This window comes from Lygodium microphyllum, chromosome 17 (assembly GCF_053477565.2).
Source record: "Lygodium microphyllum isolate KBCC chromosome 17, Lygodium_microphyllum_v1.1.10, whole genome shotgun sequence".
Classification (NCBI taxonomy): Eukaryota; Viridiplantae; Streptophyta; class Polypodiopsida; order Schizaeales; family Lygodiaceae; genus Lygodium; species Lygodium microphyllum.
In genome coordinates, this window is record NC_141151.1 from 30616007 (window position 1) to 30637235 (window position 21229).

Here is a 21229-nt window from a genome sequence, read left to right on the forward strand (position 1 = left end):
GCTTAAGGGACAAAACTTGTGCGAGTGTATAAATGGTATTAAAGCTTGGTCGAAGGTGAGGTTTGTAGCATACACCATGGCTAAGGTATGGTAGTGGAGCGACTACTAAGTTGTACTTATAATCGTTGGCAAGGTATGCAACTATGAGAAAAAGACTGGAAAATAGCATTGTCACCCAAGATTAAGGCACCCCACATAAGTGAACTTGCCTTGTGGAACATGTGAGGTTAGTTACCATGTGCTTGAGAATGAAAGCATGAAAATGACAATGTGCCCATGTGTGCTAGGATACTACATCATTGTGATTGAGAAGCTCTCCATGTTCATTTGCATTAATTGTTTGAATTTAATTGAATTACATGTTTACCTATCAAATCTTTTGTCACTACAAATTTTGAATTAAGGTTTGAGGGGTCAATAGTGAGACCAATCTTAATACATGTCTAGTGTGAGTATGGATGCATGTGTGACCCTACATATTGTTTAACTAGTGTTTCAGAATGATCACTTAAAGGTTTGAATGTTACATGCAACATGGAGTGCTCAAATTTTAGCTTAAAAGGAAAATATGCTTGAATTAATAAAGAGAACAAATGTACAAAACAATGACAATTTTAGCTTAAAGACAATTATGGGCAAATTAATAATTAAAATAAAGGTAGAAAACAAATGACATATGAACATCGCTCTCATGGCTTGAAGATATACTTTTATTCATTTCAACAGTTTTGCTACAAAGAGCATTACGAGACAAAAATCTAGCCCCTGATGGTAGACACACGTCACTATTTACAAAACACACTCAGCACTCAACAATACAGATATCACGCCTAGAAAATCACTTTATTGAGGCTCATCCAGGTCAGGCCTTTGGTCTACAATGTCATTGGTAGGAGAAGGATTGAAAGCATTTGGATACTGGGCACTCAAACAAGATTTCAGGTACCTGCAAAAAGACAAACATGAACAGCATTTCTCCATTACAAGTGTAATATGTTTCATGAACTGAAAACTAACTGCAAGAAACTAGAAATGCTGTAAAGCTAAGCCCACATACAGCACAATATTGGGATAACTATGCGTGTATGTTTGCAGGCAGACAGCATGTGTGCTAGTATGCTGGCATTTGCCCAAAAGCAAGTGTTATTCAAATGCGTGTTCACGTAGATGTCTGCTGCAGGAAAGGCCTTACCGTAAACGAGCAAATATATAATCCAAATCATCTTTCATGGATTTGACCAGCCTTGTATTCCTTGAAAAGTCACTTGCAACAGCAGCAAGGCTTCGCTCTGAAAAGTCATTCAAGTGTGACAGTATCGCATTACTATCCTGTAGTCTCCCAAGTCTGAAATGATCACCATTGTTAAGAAAAGGGAGAGTTTTTAAATGTTCTCCTTTACTGACATGAAGTTGCAACTTCTAAATAAAAGGTGGGACTCAACTGATTTAAGTTCAACATCAACAATGATCAAACCTTCTCTTCATATATGAACTGCCCTAAGTGGTGACAAGCACTAGGGGACTTTCATGAACAGAATAAATTTACACAATGAGGCACCAAATGTTGAATTTTATATATTTTCTTTGCACCTAGGTCCTAGGTGAATGGCTGAGTCTATTTGGATACATGTATGCATATGTGCATCATCGTATGGAAACAGAGACTCTAGGTTCGGTGTCAGTCATCTTTTGGACCATTGAGATCTTGTTCTCACAGCCACAGCAACTGCAACCAATGTCATGCCATCAGCATACGTCATGTCTACATATAGTGGTTGTGTAATAAAGAAAATGGGTTGCCATTTGCAGCTTCCTGTTAGGACAGATTGAAGCTCAGCTGAGAGTACAGTTGACAATGAGAAGAGTCTAAGAGTGTGATAGCACAACACCCAATGCAATAATCAAAAGAGTGTGTAGTGCAAGTACCGAGTACAACCCTTAAACATTAGGGTTGTAAGGGGTTGTTCGCACCCAAAAGGTGTAAAACACAGTAAGTGCCCAAACTGTGTAACATAGACACATAAAATAAAAGGAAATAAATCTAGGGGAAAAAACCTCTCGTAAGGAGGGTAAAAAGTGCCCCAATGTCCTACTAAGGATCACTGACACTCCTTTGTGAGCGTAGGCATGAGTCAAACCCAACAACCCCCCCTGGAGTGAAGAGTGATCAATATACAAGGATCATCCACCAAAGGAAATCAAATTTAAAGCATCGTGGAATGCTTCAAATTTGTCACAAGGAAGAGCTTTGGTGAAGATATCTGCCACATTACTCATGGTAGGATAGTAGACAAGGCTGATATCACATGCATGTAGCCTCTCTCTGACAAAGTGATAGTAGCTCTCCATGTGTCACGCACGAAACACTGGGTTCCGTGCCACTGCAATAACACTCTGGTTGTCAGTGAACAAAGGTGTAGCCTCCATGATAGATACATCCAAATCAGCCAACAAGCATCTAAGCCATACGCACTCAATTGTGGTAGTGAAAGCTGCCTTGTATTCAACTTCATATGATGATGTAGCAACAGTGGATTGTTTCTTGCTAAGACAAAAGATGCAAGATGAGCCAAGAAAGAAACAATTGCTAATAGTGGAGTGACGAAAATCATAATTACCAGTCTAATCAGAATCACTGTAAGCATGTAAGTGCAGTGGCCCCCCCCTTGGCATAAAGCAATCTAAGAGTCCTAGTACCCTGCAAGTAACAGAAAACACGTGTGACAACTTGCCAATGTAACATGTGTGGCAAAAGCAAATATCTGCTCAGGGCTGAAACTGCAAACTGTAGGTCTGGCCTTGTGTTGCATAAGTAAATAAGACATCCAACTGCTGGAGCATACGTATGGATATCAAACAAGTCATTGTTCTCATGCAAGGACAGCTTTAGTCCAAGTTCCATTCGTGTACAAACTAGCTTGCAATCTTGTAAGCCAAACCTCTCAAGAAGTTTACCAATGTATCTAGACTGCGACAATCCAATGCCCCTAGAATCACGAATGAATTGAATGCCCAAGTAATAGTGCAAAGGCCCCAAATCTGACATCTCAAAAGTTTGCTACAAATTTTATTTGAATGTTAAAATCTAATCAGCATGTGTCCCTGTAAGCAAAAGATCATTAACATATAGACATTGACCAGCAAGGATCACCCTCTTTACATAAGTAAAGGGTCGACTCTGATGAGCTCTTTATGAACCCTTGGCTGAGTAAAAAGGCATCAATCTTTGCATACCAAGCTCGAAAAGCTTGCTTCAAACCATATAAAGCTTTTTTAGCTTGCATACCAAGTGTTTAGATCCCACTACTGCAAAACCAATGGACTGTTGTACGTACACTTCTTGAAAATCCCCATGTAAAAATACTAACTTTATATCAAGCTAGTGCACAGTCCACTATAATGGGCAACCAAAGTAACCATAGATCTAATGGTAGTCATACGGGACGTAGGAGCAAATATCTCCTCACAATCAATGCCTCTCTTCTGTGCATAGCCTTTAGCCACAAGCCTAGCCTTATTATCAATGAATCCATCTACATTTCTTTTCAGGTTATAGGCCAACTTTGTACCAAATGGCTTTCTTCCCAACGGACAAGAGTACTAAATCCCATGTTTGATTCTTTATGATGGAATCAAACTCAGCTTGCATTGCTGCCGTCCAATACACACTATATTGTGCATTCAAGCTCCTCATCATCAAAGTGTATCTGCTACCATAACAAACTCCATGGCATATGCACCATCATGCATACGAGTTGCCTTCTAGTACGACCAGCAATAGAAGCATCCAAATGACTATCTTTCATAGTCTACAAATACCATCTAGACATCTACCTAGCTTCCTAATTGTGTACAAGCTCTTGCTCACCTTGCTGAATATTCAAATCAACCATAGGTTGATTTTCTACATTACCCAATGGAGCACTAGCTAAAAATTAAGATCACTTGCTGAAGCTCCAATTGTATCACCAAAAGAAATGGATAGCAACCCTTCAAATACATCATTGACAGTCCAATATGTATCAAAACCAACAAGGGATAATTCTCATTTTTCATCGAAAACTACATTCCTACTAACAAATACCTTCTTAGAGACAGGATCATATAATCTATATCCTTTGCTATCACCAATGTACCCCACAAAAAGGCATTTAACAGCCTTGTTATCTAACTTCTTCCTAAGTAACTTGGGAATGTGTGCATACGCAAGATACCCAAAAGTACGAAAATGGCCAACAAAAGGTTTTCGGCTATTCCAAGCCTCAAAAGGCATTACATTCTTTAATGCCTTGGTAGAGCACCTCTTCAAAACGTGGCAAGCACACATAACTACTTCCATCCAAAAATTCTATGGCAAGCTCTTTGCTTTTAGCAAACATCTGGCCATCTCCATGAGTAACTGATTATTCATTTCTACAACCCCATTCTGTTGTGGAATATAAGCACTAGTGTACCGATGAGCAATGTCTTTCTACTTCAAAAAAAAATTCAGCATAGAAGACATATACCCCCCCCAGTTTGAACAAAGAGTCCTAACCTTACAACCAAATTAATTTTCAACAAGTGCTACAAAAGCCAAAAATGTATCATACACTTCTGACTTTTTCACCAAAGAGTATACCCAGCAAAAGCGAGTAAAGTCATCAATAAAAGTGACAAAATAGTAGCATCCATCCAATGACTTTGTCTACATCGGCCACATACATTCGAGTGCACAATCTATAATTTGGCACTTGCTCTAAAGGTAACATTACGAGGAAATGAAAAACGATGCATTTTTCACACAAAATGCACCCCTCGCATATATGCTTAGGAGGTATCTCCAAGAGAGGTAAACCATCAAGCATTTGTGTACGTTGCATAAGCATCAAGCTACCATAGTTTACATGCCCCATACATACATGCCATAACTCTACCTATTACATAGCAAAAGTCAAAGTACATGTCACATAGATCGACTGATCAACAAGAAAAGCATCCAACTCATATAACCCATGACATAAAGTGCCAATCAAAACCAAAGTCATGTGTTCCTTATCTCTGACCATATATCTATCATCATCAAAGGTGACTTCCAAACCACAACTTGCCAAAGAAAAAATAGATAGCAAATTCTTCTTTATGTCTGGCACAAATAAGGAATCCTACAAGTGGAGAATAGAGCCATCAATGGCTATCAACACAATCTCTCCAATGTCTTTAAAAGGGTATGAAGTATTGTTGACACACTGTACAAACTTGCCAACAAGGACTGCAATAACAAAAGAAAACAAATCCTTGCGGGATGTAATATGCCTGAAAGCACCACTATTAAAAAACCATGTGATTGCATCCTCAATAGAGCTAAATGCTCTATCAATCTAGAAAGAGTCATAACTGCATGTGTAAAAAACAATAGTGGTCTACAACAAAAGACGCAGACTCAGTAGCAATGGAAGGTGTGTTAGAAACAAACATCCCTAACTCCTCCTTGGCTATGCGCTTTCTACATTCTATAATGTAGTATCCTAGCTTCTTGTAATAGTGGCACTTGCCCTTCTTGGCTTGCATACCCCCCTGTTTCTTGCTGCCCTATGAAATACTTGAAGTCCCATAGCTCATAGGGCATTTTTAGCTTGGCTACTCTTACATTTCTACCTTGCCACAAAAGCACGCTCAAAGACTAAAGCGTCCACACCATTGTTCCTTCTTGTCTGCTCTTCCTCTAAAAGCAAACAGACCAACTGAAGAAAAAAAAGTGATTGTGGAAAAATCCTCATGGTGAGGTTCAAGGCTATATGAAAGGACAAATATGAGAGCAGCAATGAATTCAAAGCAGTGGATATCAACTATGCATTTGAGTAGTACTTATCTACATTTATAAGTTTCTCATGCAAATCCTAAATTTTATTTAGATAATCCTACATAGAATCACCCTCATTCATCTTGATAGTCTCAAGCTCTTTCTTTAAGAAAGAGATGCGTGTCTTATTCTTTCCAACAAACATCTGCCCTAAGGTCAACCATGCTTCTCGTGAAGAAGCTATAGACCGAATGTGGGGGATGATAGACCGCCGAGCTACCAATGCAATCAGCGACAAAGCCTACGCATCATGTGTGTCCCATGCCTTTTGTACTATTGATCTCTAGGTAAGTGGCTGAGCTGGAGCGGGCTGAACAGGCTGAGTGGGCTGAGTTGCCCTTTGTCCACGTCCTCCTAGAGGAGGTGTAGTGGAAGTCACAACTCCAAGCCTAACTTATTCACTGCTGACATAATCCCAAAGATTCTTTGCAATCAACACATTCTTCATCATAAAAGACCATAGAGAATAGTTCTTGCCATCCAACCTATTCTCCTTGGACACATATCTTAATACATTACCTCCCTCATTGGCCATGATAGATGTCAAGGATCAAGGAGTAAAAGAGCAATACTACAAGCTGGACCAACCTGGAAATCTCAGAATTTCCAGAAATTAGAGCAAACAATTTGCTGTAATTAGCAAATTTAATCACAGTCTGTCAAAAACTGTCTGAAATACACACTGTCCAAGGTGCAAACAGTGCTCAACAGCACTAAAAATGCAAAAGCCCCAAAATGCATGAAATCGGTCTATTTCAAACTGTCACTGATGTACATTTGCCAATCTCTGAGTTGACAACAAAAGCCCCAAATTTTTTATCCAAATTTGCACAAAATCTCTGCCTGAAATGTGTCCCAGACACTTGCCTGAAATGTGTCCCAGACACTTGCTGAAGCAGAGAGATGCTGCCCAGGCACAAACCCCTTCCAGTGAATGAGATCTGAATTAAAAATTGATTAAAATTTTATTTTACCTCTGATTCTGAGCTGTGGTGGCAGACCTAGCATTGCAGGTGGCAGCTGGAGGTTGAGCTGGAGTAGGGGATTTCTGATGGCGGACTTGGCGGGCCTGTGGCACAAGTGTAGGCGCAGGATGACTGAGGGTCGGGGCAGGCAGCTCAGGCCAGGTGGTGGAACATGTGGCAATGGCAGACAAGTGCGGGAGGCAAACCTACCTCGTGGCGGCACAGGCCAGAGTGGAAGCAAACCTGCCTATGGTGACGTTGGCTAACTAGCGCCGTCCACTGGAGCAGGCAGCAGGAACAGTAAAATCTGTAGGCTGAAAGAGCAGTTGACCAGTCTGAAGCTAGAGGAGAGCACTCCAGTGCTGCTAGTTGCAGAGAGAGAGAAGACTGAGCTGAACTCACCTCTGATACCAAATGTTAGGACGTATTGAAGCTCAGCTGAGAGTACAGTTGACAATGAGAAGAGTGTAAGAGTGCGATAGCACAACACCCAATCAAATAATCAAAAGAGTGTATAGTGCAAGTACAATGTACAACCCTTAAATCTTAGGGTTGTAAGGGGGTGTTCACACTAGAAAGGTGTAAAACACAATAAGTGCCCAAATTATGTAACATAGGTACATAAAATAAAAGAAAATAAATCTGGGGGAAAAAACCTCTCGTAAGGAGAGTAAAAAGTGCCCCAGTGTCCTACTGAGGATCACTAACACTCCTCTATGAGCGTAGGCATGAGTCAAACCCAACACTTCTCAGGCTTCTTGTATAGAGCAAGTGAGTCTTTTGTAGAGCCTGTCATATCCCTCTATGTGTGGCAGTTTCCAACTCCAGTTTCTTGTCTTAGTTGACCATCTATAACCTCTCAATAACCCTCATGTGTGGCAGTTTTCAATTCAAATTTTTTTTGCCTAGAGGGAAAGTATGGCCAACCATCTGTGACCCATTGAATCAATGTTTGACAGTGACATTGTAATTTGCAGGTAGGACAATCACATTGTCCAATAGATAGCTTACAATTAAGTTTACTTCTAAGGTACCTATTTGAATTTGTTTTCGTGTCAATGCTATCAGGTTACATGAACGAACTTTGTTTCCTGATTGCTCATTTTGATGGAGAATCCAATGACAAAATAGGCCACGAAAGTACAGTAAATGATCATGGTGAATAGTCATGTTGATGGATAGTTCAATTGAGTAATGTGAGGGTCTGTGTGTTTTTCCAGTGAAATAGTTGGTTGGCCAAGATTTGGCTAATGACACATTTATGTTTCTGAAGGCTGACCATGATAATATTCATAGAGCAACAAAAGCATGGGACTTGTTTGCCCTTGCTTCAGGGCTTCATATTAATGCCTCCAAATCAGCTCTTATTAGTGGCACAGAAACTAATCTTCAAGCCTTGGGTTGGCAAAGTGAGGTGGTCCCAAAAGAAAAAGTTTGCAAACATTTGGGCTACCTGAGGGTAAATATCTCAACTAAGAAGTTGCTTCAATGGATTCCCACTTGCCGTACAGATAAGTTTACATATTGGAAATCGTAAGTCTTGCATTCTTGACTGGCATAGGAGCCACCTCCCAAGGTCAAGTTTCAAGCATGCCTACAACACTTTGTCAACATTGGAGCCATCTCCCAAGATCAAGTACAGACACATCTCAATTGCCTTCATGGTTGACACTTTCCTCACTCTACCAATAGAGTGAAGTCTTCCTTGTTCATCCATTAGATCCATTTGCACTGTGGACTACTATCTTGGTGCTTCTCCATTAACAAAGAGCCCTCTCTTGAGATAGAGATTTGAGCTTGCCCACACCACTTGGTCAGCACAAGGGCCCTCTCCCAAGATCAAGTATAGGCATGTTCTGTATAATCCAAATGGTTAATTGCCCTTTAGCTATTCTAGATAAGGGGTATTGTAACCAACCTTGCTTCCGTGGATGGGTGGTAAATCCCTGATTACAACTTAATTACAACAACAAAAAATTAATGCAAATCTGAAAATACAAATTCACCTACTGATCTTGGACAATGCACACCCAATTGGTGCCCCTTTTGGTATTTCTTTAACTTTATTGAAGAAGAAGTTGATTTACAATGGGATTCTCCTGATCCCCTTCGCAATCCCAACTCCCCTTGCTGTCCAAAGTGACCCGCAAGTCTTCAATCTGATTTACCCCTTCATTCAGATACTTAATTGGCCTTCACCCGCTTTGATGGAGATGGAAAATGCCCCAAATTCAATGGCTGCCTCTGCCTGAATTTAGCTGAAATTCACCTTTAGTCCTAAAAAATCTAAGTCTTGGAGCTTCCAATTTTTGGCACGCTTTCTAAGGCTGCTGCTAAACCCCAATTTCTGCTGCGGATTAGAGTTTACGGCAATGAAATATGAAATTTCTCAACCTCCAAGGGTTCCAAATGCTGAGATCTTCAAAGCAAAGCTGTGAAATGGTTGGGAGATGAGAGGGAAACCTGTGTAGAGAGAAAAATCAGAGTTTTGTCACAAAGAATGACTAAAAATCAGTCAAAAGCAATTGCTGCCCTGCCACAACAACTTGTAGATGCAAAGAACTGAAGAAAATCAATCATTTACTGCTACTGCCCTGTCTCAACAGCCTGTAGATGCTATCTCCTACTGTTAATTGGTCTTCTCCTGCCCTTGGCAACCTCAAAAGGTCCTCCAATGGCTGCAAATCAGACCAGCAGCCTCCCCTCCCTTTCCCTTGCAGGCTGAATTTATAAAAATGCCTCTTTTCAACCTCTAAAGACGTTTTTCAGTCTTGCATGGCCATTTTTGACAAGTGGCAACCTTCCCAAATGGTTTTTCCAGCATTTTTCATAATTAAATATTAATTTTCAACCTTTAAATACTGAAAATTAATCTAATAATTATTTCGATGCCCTAAAAAATAATATGGCTGGCCAATAATTCAATTGGCTAGACAACTTCCATTCCCGAGTGTCTCAGCGCCATCTTTGACCATCAGATTGGCATTAGGTACCATTAGACGCCACTTCTCTAGTGTCAGCCACAACTGACACTTATGGCCAAATGGATGACTTAGGCCAACAACTAGCACCAGATACCACCAAGTACTTGTGCGGCATAACTTATAGCAACTTTTGCCTTTGACATCCCGTGATTTCTTTAAGTCCCAGACTTGTAAATTTACTTTAATCCCAGTTGCACCTCACATGTGCAACATTTACTTAATCATGTGATTAAAAATTAATCCACATGTTAAGTGAGGTTTCAAAATACATGTCCTAATAACAAGTGTCATGTCTACCTTCGTCATTAGCTTCATTCTTCATCATGGTTCTCGACACCACACAAAGACCAACATTGGGCTTCTCTTCCTCCTTCAACATCGACATCCATGGTTGCAAGGGGGTTCCCACTATGTCTTAGTATTCTACAAGTTTTGGCATTTATCTTAGACATTGGGTTCTCTTCTCTATTGTACCTGCCCTTTGCATTGCATGATGATCACAATCTTTGTAAACGGACGCTTGGACAAATGAGCAATTTTTCAACAAGGGATAATGTTCAAGTGGCACTTATTACATGTAGCATTACTCTTCACATCACATTGTGTAGAGCACCCTTGAGTGCATCCTTGGCTATCTCCATCGATGGTTCTTTTACCACCCAACTAGCTAATCTCAAATTTGGCACTAAATTTGTCTCACAAAGAGCAAATGAAGGTTAATCCCCAAGCAAACCAAGGGACAAATTGGTTTAAAGGCTTACTCGTCATTTATAACAAGTGATACTTGGATTAGCAAAGGAAATAAGAGAATCTCAATTATACTCCATCATTTGCAATTGAATATAAAGAAATACCACAAGGGGCGCCAGTTTTAGCACCAACAAGCTGTCCATTGTCTTGCTTCATTTGACAACGTGTACTATGTCTCTAAGCTTGGGGTAAATTTTATCTATTTAACAGCTTTGCGATTGGGGCAAGCAATGTTCTTCATTGCGACCATAATCAAGGTCATAGACTCTCAGACTGGTTTAATACTCACTCACGGCGAGACATAGCCTAGTGGCCTCTATACGATAATTCATTTTCTCTTCCAATTGATTGCTAAGGACTCTAAGTTCCATCACTTCCAAGCATTATCCACCACATGTGAGCTTACGAATAATAAGTGTCTGACATTTCTGCTTTGAACACCTTGGGTACAACTCTCTTTATGAGTTGTCATGGCATCAGATAATTGAGGGCCTTCCATACCTAAAACTGTCTAAGGATGTCTACAAAGCTAGTCACCTTGGGAAACAACACTGCATACGATTCTCTCAACAAACCTCACATAGAACTAAGGAGCCCCTTAGATTGATTCATATTGATCTTTGTGGGCCAATATCCACTATTGCCATAAATGCCATACTATATTTCTTTTTTATTATGGATGATTTCTCGAGATATATGTGGGTATACTTTCTAAAGCATAAATCCGATGCCTTTACATACTTCTCAACTTGAGTGAATGTAGTGCAAAATGAAATGAGTTGTCATATAGCTACTATGAGGAATGAAAATTGTGGTGAGTTTACCCCCATGAGTTCTCTGAGCTCTTATATGAGCAGCACATCTCTCGCCAACTCACCACTACTAACTTCTCTCAAAACGGAGTCATAGAACGTAGGAACTAGACAATGATAAACTTGGTATACTCTATGCTATTGGCAACAGAGCTCCTCCAATACCTATGGATTGAGATTGTTAACACATCAATGTGCATCCTCAACTAGTGTCCACTATAGACTACAGCGGTCCTCAAAAGACCTCCTTCGAGGCATTCTTTGGTACTTGGCCTCTCATTTCCCACCTTAAGAGTTTTTGGGAGTCGTACATATACGCACACTCTTAATGATCACATAGACAAGCTCGAGCCTCAAGCTAATCTCTTGATCTTTGTAGGTTACTCCTTTGAGGCAAAGGCATATTGCTTGTTTCATCCTAGGATAAAGAAAGTCATTACCCGAAGAGATGTAGTTATTGAAGAGAGGGATATTGTAAAGCCTACTGCACTATCTTCCACGTCAATTTCTATTATCTTGCTAATACCAGCAAACCATGCAAGATTCAAGAATCCTTCCACAAAATTTTATCATGGAGGCCCCGAGAAGATCTACTCGTTGCCTCATTTGCGTCCACCTTTACAACAAATTATATGGCACACTCTAAGCCAAAGAGTTGGTAAAAGGCTCTATAGCATCCCTAGTGGTGAGAGGCCATGAAAAGAAGCTTGAGAGTATTGACCAAAATGGAACCTAGACCTTGGGGATGATCCAATCCACAAGAAGATCATTAGGACTAAGTGTATCTTCAAAACTAAATTGAAAGTTGATGGAACTTTGGACACAAGGCTCGCCTTGTGGTTCAAGGATTTCCACCATAGTTGCTTGGAGTTTCGGAAACGGCAAAACAAAAACACATTTCCGAATTATAAAATGAAGTTTCACCGCATGAGACCGAAACAGCGAAATGAAAAAACTAATTATACGCCTATTTCTATGAATATTTTAGTGTAAGACATATATAAATGGGTAATATCATTTATATGTTAAACATCTATACCAAATCACTTAAATTCCTCAACAATATAGAATATACATGTGACTTTAGAAGAGATTTGACGAGTATACATGATTCTACCAAGTATTTAAGATAGTAAAACTATAAAATCATAATCCACGAGTTTAAAAAACTTTTAACGTCAAGAATTGTAAGTTAAAACTTAGAATCTAATATAAAAGACTTCAGTATGTCATTGCCCATGAATGATGGTGACATACATTAAGATTGAAGACTCAACAATGAACAATCATAAACTCATATCATGTCATATAGACTCAAAAAACAAAGTACTAGGTAAACAAACTACAGCGCATGAAAAATAAATATAGCTATGATGTATCATGTATCATTGATCACGTATCAGTCACCATTAACAAGTGTCAAGATTGAAGTGATCACAACATCTCATCAAAATGTTAATGTACCATAAACATGATCAACTAACAACAAATCTACAAAGTATAAGTCTATGAATCATGATCCATCATCTAATGAGAGTCGCTCCGCATCATCCAAAGGCATATCCTCTGTCTCATCCTCCTTAAGGCTCCTGGCAAGAACACTAGTACTATCGTTAGAAGAAGAGGAGGTATCATCATCATCATCTGTCACTGGAGATGTGGAGGTAGAAGCAGCTACATGTTGAAGTCGAGCTCCTCTCACTCTAGATGACGCATGGCTAGACCATGTCTGATGCGCAGGTGCAAACATCTCCTCATCAAGCATATTGTAGATATCTATCTCCTCTAGAATGGTGGGAATGTCCTTCACCTTTTCTATATCAATCTAATCTACATTTACCTGCATTGGCTCAAGTGTGTAACTTGAGTTTTCAATCAAGTGCAAATTACTATGGCAAAAAAACAATCTCTCAAGCTAGCCAATCTTCAACTTATTTCCCTTTTTTGTATAAAACAAAGCCCATATGCCCTAATTTCTCTCAACAAACCACTATCACAATCCTATGAGAGAATATGAATAGCCATCCTTTTCTGCCGAATTCCAAATAAGATTAGAAATTAAAATCAAAATTTAGGATCCAAGAAGCATTAGCTAAACTCAAGCCCTAGATAAAGAACCAAAAGGAATTCAACATACTTATTTGTTTACTTATCAAAGTCGGAACACAATTTCCATATTTCTCCCACCAAGACACAGACAATAGTTGTATCTCACATTACCCTGCCGTGGAGAATACAAATAAAAGAGTATGATTACAAAACTTATGGAGATCATCCTCAAGTCACATAATGATGGAAACATCTCCATCAGCCCACATATTAAAGTAATCTTGCAGCCCGTCTTTAAGATCCTCACTTACAAACTAATCCTTGGTATGCCAAAGGTGATACAAGCAATGTGTAATAGCATGGATTGGTTTGTGAAACCAATTCCATCTTCTATTCCATATTACACGAATGTCTTGCATGCTATGGCATTTATGAAATTTAACCCGCATATTGATATAAATTATGAATCACGATAGATTATAGATATGATTAAAAAAGAAAAATTAGAATGGATAGTCATTGATACACTTACTATTCTTGAGAGAAGAAGATATTTCTATCCAGTGCCTCTCCAATCTTATCCATATACTTATACAAGGGGCCTAGAGTGCTGCCCTCCCTGTCAGTGATCATCAACACTATGTAAATGGAAGTCAAAGATTTCATCAATGCAGCTGCATCCTCCCAATAAACCTCATCCATGACATTTCTTATAAATGTCAAAGCCTTTGGCTGATGCCTCTTATCCCATGCAGACCACTCTCTAGAGACAACTGTCGTCATAAGGCCCTGATGGACTCTAACAAGTTTCTTCACAACAATAAATATATAAGCAAAACGAGTGGCTGATGGCTTCAAAATATCCAAATCATTTTTCTTGGAGAGGGTGGTACAATCTCATCAAGTTGTTAATTATAGCAATTAAAAAATGAACATAAATTGAAATGCACACATTTCCACCGAGATTTCACAATCTCCTCTGGTGATCCAAAAGCTCCTTGTTGTCACAACCGATTAGCAAGCAATTCACGCTAATGGCCTCTCGATCTTCACCTAGGACTCCTACAAATACCACAAACTAGCCAAATAGTACCCCAAATCAATTGGGATGGGCTAGCATCTAAAATCCCTAACAATTCCCTTGGATTTCAGCTACTAATTTCAATGTACGATGCCTTTAACTGATGGCACAAGTACCAAGGTGGCTGCTAAACCATAACTTCTACTGTAAATTAGAGTTTACAGCAGAAATTGCTTTGCTGTCCACCAATTTTGGCTGAGATCTGCTGAGAATGGCTGAGCACAACTGGAGAAGGTGAGATATGCTGAGATGAGAAAGAAATCTCAGATTCTTCACGAGAAACCCCCAAAACTGGTTGCTGCCCTATCAGATCACCAAATGCAGTTGTTGCCTACTATCCTAAGGCCCCCAAAATGCTATCACCTGATCAACAATGCTGTCACCTGCTATCCTTGCTACATTAAATACAATAACCCGGTTCCTGAGGCCTCCTAGCAGCTGTCGCATGTCTCCAATGGCTGAATTCTGCTCCAGAATCAGATCAGCAGCGCTCTCTCTCTCTCTTTTTTTTTCGTAAATGCTCTCTCTCTCTCTCTCTCTCTCTCTCTCTCTCTCTCTCTATGCACTAAATGAGTCTTTCCCAACCCCAAAACAGCCTTTTCTCCCATTGCATTAGCATTTTTGCCAAGTGGCACCCTTCTAATCCCATTTTCCAGTAGTTTTCAGCCAATTAACTAATTTTCAAAATTAAATAATTCTGAAAATTAATTGCAGCCCTTCTGACTTTGCCCAAAAATAAAAATGACCATCCACAATTTAAGTAGCTAGGCCATTTGCAACCCCAAGTGGTCCCCAACCTTCATTGATCCTTACAATAGCATTAATTAATTAATTAATCCCTAGTCCATAGTGTCACCACTGACACTTAATGGCCAAATAATTGTCCCAAGGTCAAACTGACACCAATTGACATCCAAAACCCAGCTGACATAACTTGTCACAACTTTTTCCTTTGACACCACTACCTCGTCAGGGTCCTTGGCCTGTTATCATGAAATAACTATCATGTGCATCACCTCCGCCTTGCAACCTTGCACATTTGACTATTAAGTTAATCAAACACTACTAGCAAGATTAAAGCATCTCAAAAATTTCACATCCCCATAACAAGCAACCTCCTGGTTTTCCTCCTTCAAAGTCTAAGAATAACATCTTTCACTTATAGAAAGATTTTTATGGGTTGAAGCAAGCACCACGTTCATGGTTCCATAGGATGGATCAGTTCCTTCAAACTCATGGTTCTTGTTCTATTCCATACAATTAAAATTTGTATCTCAAAACTAGTCCAGAGGAGATCAACTCTACTTTTATACATAGATAATTCCTTCATTGCAAGCTCAAATTCTATGACCATTGCAGATATAAAGGCCCCACTTTGCACCACATTTAACATGACCGGCCTAGGTTAGTTGTCCTCTTTTTCAAACATGGAAGTTGTTACATTTGGAGATGAGATCTTTGTCTAAGCAAAAATATGCCCTTCAATTAGTTGAGCAATTTTCCACTGACCAGACACTGCTTGTGGCAACACCTCTAAATCCCACTATGAAACTATCTAAAGATCCCCAAGATCAACTCTTCAATGAGCACACATAGATCTATGGTACAGAAACTCCCCTAGTTGATTCATACTCTGCCAGACTTAGCTCACTTAGTATCCTTGCTCAATCAATATTTAAATGCACCAAAGATGTCACATTGGAACGCATACATACATATGTTGAGATATGTTCATTGTATCTATTCTTATGAACTAGCATACGTATGTTGAGATGTATTCACTGCATGCATACGTGTGTTGAGATATGTTCGTTGTACCTATTTTTGTGGACTAGTATATGGTCGTGGTTTGCTTTTGCGAGGCTCTATTGATTCCAATTGGGTAGGCAATCTCAACACCTAGTGTCCCATGGTAGTTATATCTATGAGAGTGCACAACGGAAGAGAATCACGAATACGTAGAGAAAGAGAGAAAAAGAGAGAGAAAGACAGCAAGATATGAAGGAAAGAAATCTGCACTAACTGAAGAAGAATGCTGAATACAAAGGAGAGGACTGATCAGTCCTTGCACACAGCCCAAGGTGTCAATGAGGGCACCAGATCAGGCTGAATAATCATGACAGCACCGCCAATGGTGATGGTGACGAAGATAGTGAGGGAGATGGAGAGTATGCAGCTTGTTATCCACGCCGGAGAAGGAGAAGACTGCAGCTACCTGATGGAGCACCTATGGGGCAAAAGAATGAGATGATTTGCCCTAGCCACTAGTCAGCTATAAATAGCTGGAATGCAACAAAACTAGCCGACTACTATCTAAGGACTGCCAACTGCACTGTCAATTGGCCGCACCAAAAAATCTGTAAAATGCTGACATGGCAGCGATCAGGCTGACGTGACACTCCTAGGGCAGTCACAAGGTGGTAGGGGCTAGAAACTGACTAGCAAAGACTGCACAGACTCTAAACTACCTGACAAACCTAAGAAAAACGCAGTCGAAGCTCTTATGTCTCTGCTAGACTCTCACGAAGCTCACAACCAAGAGATGACTGACAAACATATAGAAATAAGGCAGGCTAACACCCCCTCTCACATCCCGGGAGAGTCTAGAAACCCAACAATCTCATGTGATGAAGCATAGAAGCCTTAGGCAAAGGCGCCCAAGGCTTCATGAAGAGATCTACCACATGGTCCGCCATACGACAGTAGACCACCGATAACTTGAAATCCATGATCCACTCCCGTACATAATGATACTAATACTCTATGTGCTTCATACAAGCATGAAACACGAGGTTCTTGGCCAAAGCTAAGGGACTTTGGTTGGAACTTAGCTGTGCACGATTGAGTGGGACCTATCTGCAAAAAGTCAATCTCCACCAACATCCGACGGAGCCAAACTACCTCCATGGCTATGCAACAAAGAGAGCAATACTCAACCTCTCTAGAAGAAAGTGCCACAATCGGCTACTTCTTATTGCTCCACAAGATAGCTCCCAATCCAAGGGAGAAAGCATAACCTGTAGAGGACCGTCACGAATCCACATCACCTACCCAAGCTGAGTCGCCCCATCTAGAAACGGTGGCCCCCTCTTCATACATGATCTCATAGGATCAAATCCCCTGTAAGTAACAAAAAATGCGCAAAGCAGCTCTCCAGTGAGCCTAAGTAGGAGTCTTCATGAAAGGAAACAGCAAAGCCACCACAAAATATATGTCCAACCAAGTGTGAATCAGCCAAATTGAAGAGCCAACGAGGCATCTATAGCAAGTACCATCTAAAAGGGGATCACCTACTGGCAATAGCTTGAACTCAGGGTCCATGGGGCAAGAAATAGGCCAACACTCGGCCATACCAAACTCCCAAAGTAACTTGGAGATGTACATGTGCTTGGAAATAAAGATGCCTTGTGTCATCTAATAAATCTCCAAACCAAGGAAGAAGTGAAGAATCCCAAGATCCATCATGTCGAACTCCTATTGCAATATCTCTGGAGTTCAATCAACCTCCTATGAGCCACTCCCTGTGAAAATAAGGTCATCAACATACAAGATGGCCAAGACACACCTACCACCTTCAACCTTGTAATAAAGGTTGGAATCATGATTCAAACAATAGAAGCCACTCTATAAGAGAAAGTGATCAATCCTCCAGTACCAAGATTGAAGAGCATGCTTGAGGCCATAAAGGGCCTTCTGCAACGTGTAAACATGGTCCTCCTTTCCCTACACAAGAAAACCAAAAGGTTGTGAGACATAAATCTCCTCCTCTAAGATGCCATTTAGAAAGACTGACTTCACATCCACCTAATAAAAAGGGAATTGGTGATAAGCAGCAAAAGCCAAGATAGCTTGAATAGTGGACACCCGAGTTGTAGGTGTAAAGGTCTCAAAGTAATCCAAACCTGCCTGCTGAGAAAATCCCTTGGCAACAAGCCAAGCCTTATGCTTGTCCTGTTAGACAGTCATTTCCTGGACAGTTGGTGGACAGTGGAGTACAGCAATGCCATGTCAGCAGACTGCGCAGGTGCCACGTGGCAGCCTGTAGTCGGACAGTTTTACTGGACAGTCGGCCAGTTTACTGCAGTCAGCTGCATTTAATGCAGCCAATCTGGTGCAATTATTTCCTATATTTTGGCTATTTATAGCTAGTTTGTGGCACACTCTAGCATTCATTCATTTTCAGATTCCGATCTTCAGATCTGCTGGCCGAGACAGACTGTGCTCGGGCTGACGGAGATCGAGCTCATCAAGTCGGAGACATACGTAGATATTTCCTCTGCCCCCTTGTATATTTCTGCACTCTTATACAGCATACTACACTGCAAATTTTCTGCGTTTACACTGTCTCCTTTTCTCTCTCTCTCTTCTCTCTATGTTCACTCTCTCTTAGTCTTTGTCCTACGCTTCCACATCCCTGCACTCTGACACGGTATCAGAGCAGTGAATATGGACTGACTGAGGGCTGAGCCTATCTGAAGAGGAGATTTCAGCGCGACACAAGGCTGCATTTCCAAGATTCGAGGGTGAGTGGGAGGGTTGCGCATCGGATCAAGGCTGAAGCGAGCGTGGGCGTGCGAGAAAGGAGTCTAATCGATGAATTTGCTGCAGGTTATTGCTGTTCGAATGGGAGGAAGGCTGCATTTGAGGCCTCCCATTGCAGATTTTATTTTTTCGAATGGGAGGAAGGCTGCATTTGAGGCCTCCCATTGCAGGTTATTGTTGTTCGAATGGGAGGAAGGCTGCGTTTGAGGCCTCCCATTGCAGATTTTATTTTTTCATCGCCTCCGCCAGGTAAAGAAGGTTTGGGCAGCGGAGGACCCAACCCTAGAAGGCTGTGTTTACACTACCAGAGGGGGCTGATTTTGCGTTTGTGCAGGTATTGCAGGTTAACATGTCTACAGAGACTGATTTGGAGTTCCATGCAATCATGGAAAGGAAGGTGCCTGTCCTACCAACTCTTCCATCGGATCAAAAGCTTGATGGTGACAATTACCGCATCTGGCGGGTGATGATGTTGGCCATTTTGGAGTCTTATGATTTGGCGAAACTGGTGATGGAGAAGATTAACAGGCCCTCGGTGAGGGATGAGTCCAAACTCTCTTCCAATGCTCGTGCAGAGTTGGCCAAGGCCCAGTCTCATTGGGGCAAACTGAATGCCAAGATTCGATATTTTCTGTTTCTGTCTAGCACTACAGCCGTAATAGCTCACATCGTGCACTTGACGGTGACTCGAGAGATATGGCTGGAGCTAAACCAGATGTACAACCGGATGACCCTGATGAAGAGGTTTCTTTGGAGGTGCACATGCAGACCTTGTCCGTGAATAAGTCTTCTTCGCTTTAGGAACACGTCAACAAGCTTCGGCAGCTTCAGATGCAAGTTCAAAATGCGGGAAAGCCTATTTTCTCCAAAGACATGGCGATCACTTTATTGTCCTAGTTGCCGCCACGATTCGGTACCTTTTATTCTGCTCTTATTGCTAAAAGGTGGAAGTCAACTCTTCGATGGGAAGAGTTCGTTCCTATGGTCTTGGACCAAGAGGAATAATTGAAGGGACAGAATGCGTCCAAATCGGAGGCATTGGTTGGTCAAGCCTCTCAGAAGAAGGGGAAGGACCAAAAGAAAAAGAAGGAGGACAACAAATCCAAAAAGGACAAGGAGAAGGAATCAACTTGCCATATTTGTGGTAAGACCGGTTACTGGAAGAAGAATTGCCCCGACAAAGATAATAAGGACACCAAGACGAAGGACACGAAGGATTCTGGAGCGGTGGCTGCATCCTCATCAGTTGCTTTTCTACACTTACCACTCATTGAGGACTCTACATCGAAGACTTCTGATGCTACGATGACAGCTCCTCAGGCTCGAGAGTGGATTGTGGACAATGGTGCCTCACGGCACATGACTCCTTCTTCCGATGGTGTTGCCCATTTGTGACCTTCGCGTGTGCAGATTCTCATTGGAGACAGCTCTTCTGTGTCTATTGCTGCGCCGGGTGAGATGCAACTTATTCCAAATGGATGTGGTGGTATCCACACTTCCGAGGTGTTGCATGTGCCAAGCTTGAGGCATCATTTGCTTTCGGTTCATAAGATTTGTGCTCTTGGTCTCTTGGTGGAGTTTGACAGTGATACTGTTCCCGTCCTTGATTGTGGATCGAGAAATGTCCTCTCTGCAAGGTATGAGGAGGATGGCATCTACAAGTTGAAGTTTTCCCCAACTCTTACCTCTCTTCTTCTTACTTCTCAAACATAGTCCGAGCTATGGCATGCTTGGTTTGGCCACCTGAACTACGAGTATCTTCAGAAGGCATCGCAAGGACCGTTTGTCCGAGGATTGCCGGACATAGTGGTGAGCCATCAGCCATGTGTCTCATGCATTCGTGGAAAACTACATCGAGATGCGATTCCCAACAAAGCTTCTAGACAGTCTACTTTACCCATGGAGCTTGTATCTACGGATCTTTGTGGCCCGATGACGACCGAGTCCCTGAAGGGGAGCTTGTACTTCATGTTGATCGTAGATGACTATAGCAATATGACTTAGGCCTATTTCTTGACTTTGAAGTCGGAGGCTTTCTCTCACTTCAAGGATTGGCTTCTCTTTGAGGAGAACCGTTCTGGCCGGCGACTGAAGATCTTGCGTTCAGACAAGGGAGGTGAATTTATGTCTAATGAGTTTGCTCGTTTTTATGCAGATAGGGGCATTCACCAGGAGTTTGCTAACACCAACACTCCCCAAGAGAA

At 41.1% G+C, this 21229-nt stretch overlaps 1 protein-coding gene across 1 annotated transcript in view; it reads right to left on the minus strand.

Annotated features, from left to right (window-relative positions):
• Positions 1 to 692: 692 nt before the first annotated feature.
• LOC148021744 (kxDL motif protein) overlaps positions 693 to 21229 on the minus strand; it is a 58818-nt gene continuing 38281 nt past the window's right edge. The window contains exons 2-3 of the mRNA XM_087697281.1: positions 1193 to 1345; positions 693 to 946 (exon numbers count right to left, since the gene is read on the minus strand). Of these exons, the coding sequence (XP_087553407.1) occupies positions 844 to 946; positions 1193 to 1345 (256 nt within the window). The 3' untranslated portion in view covers positions 693 to 843. The remainder of the gene's footprint in view (positions 947 to 1192; positions 1346 to 21229) is intronic.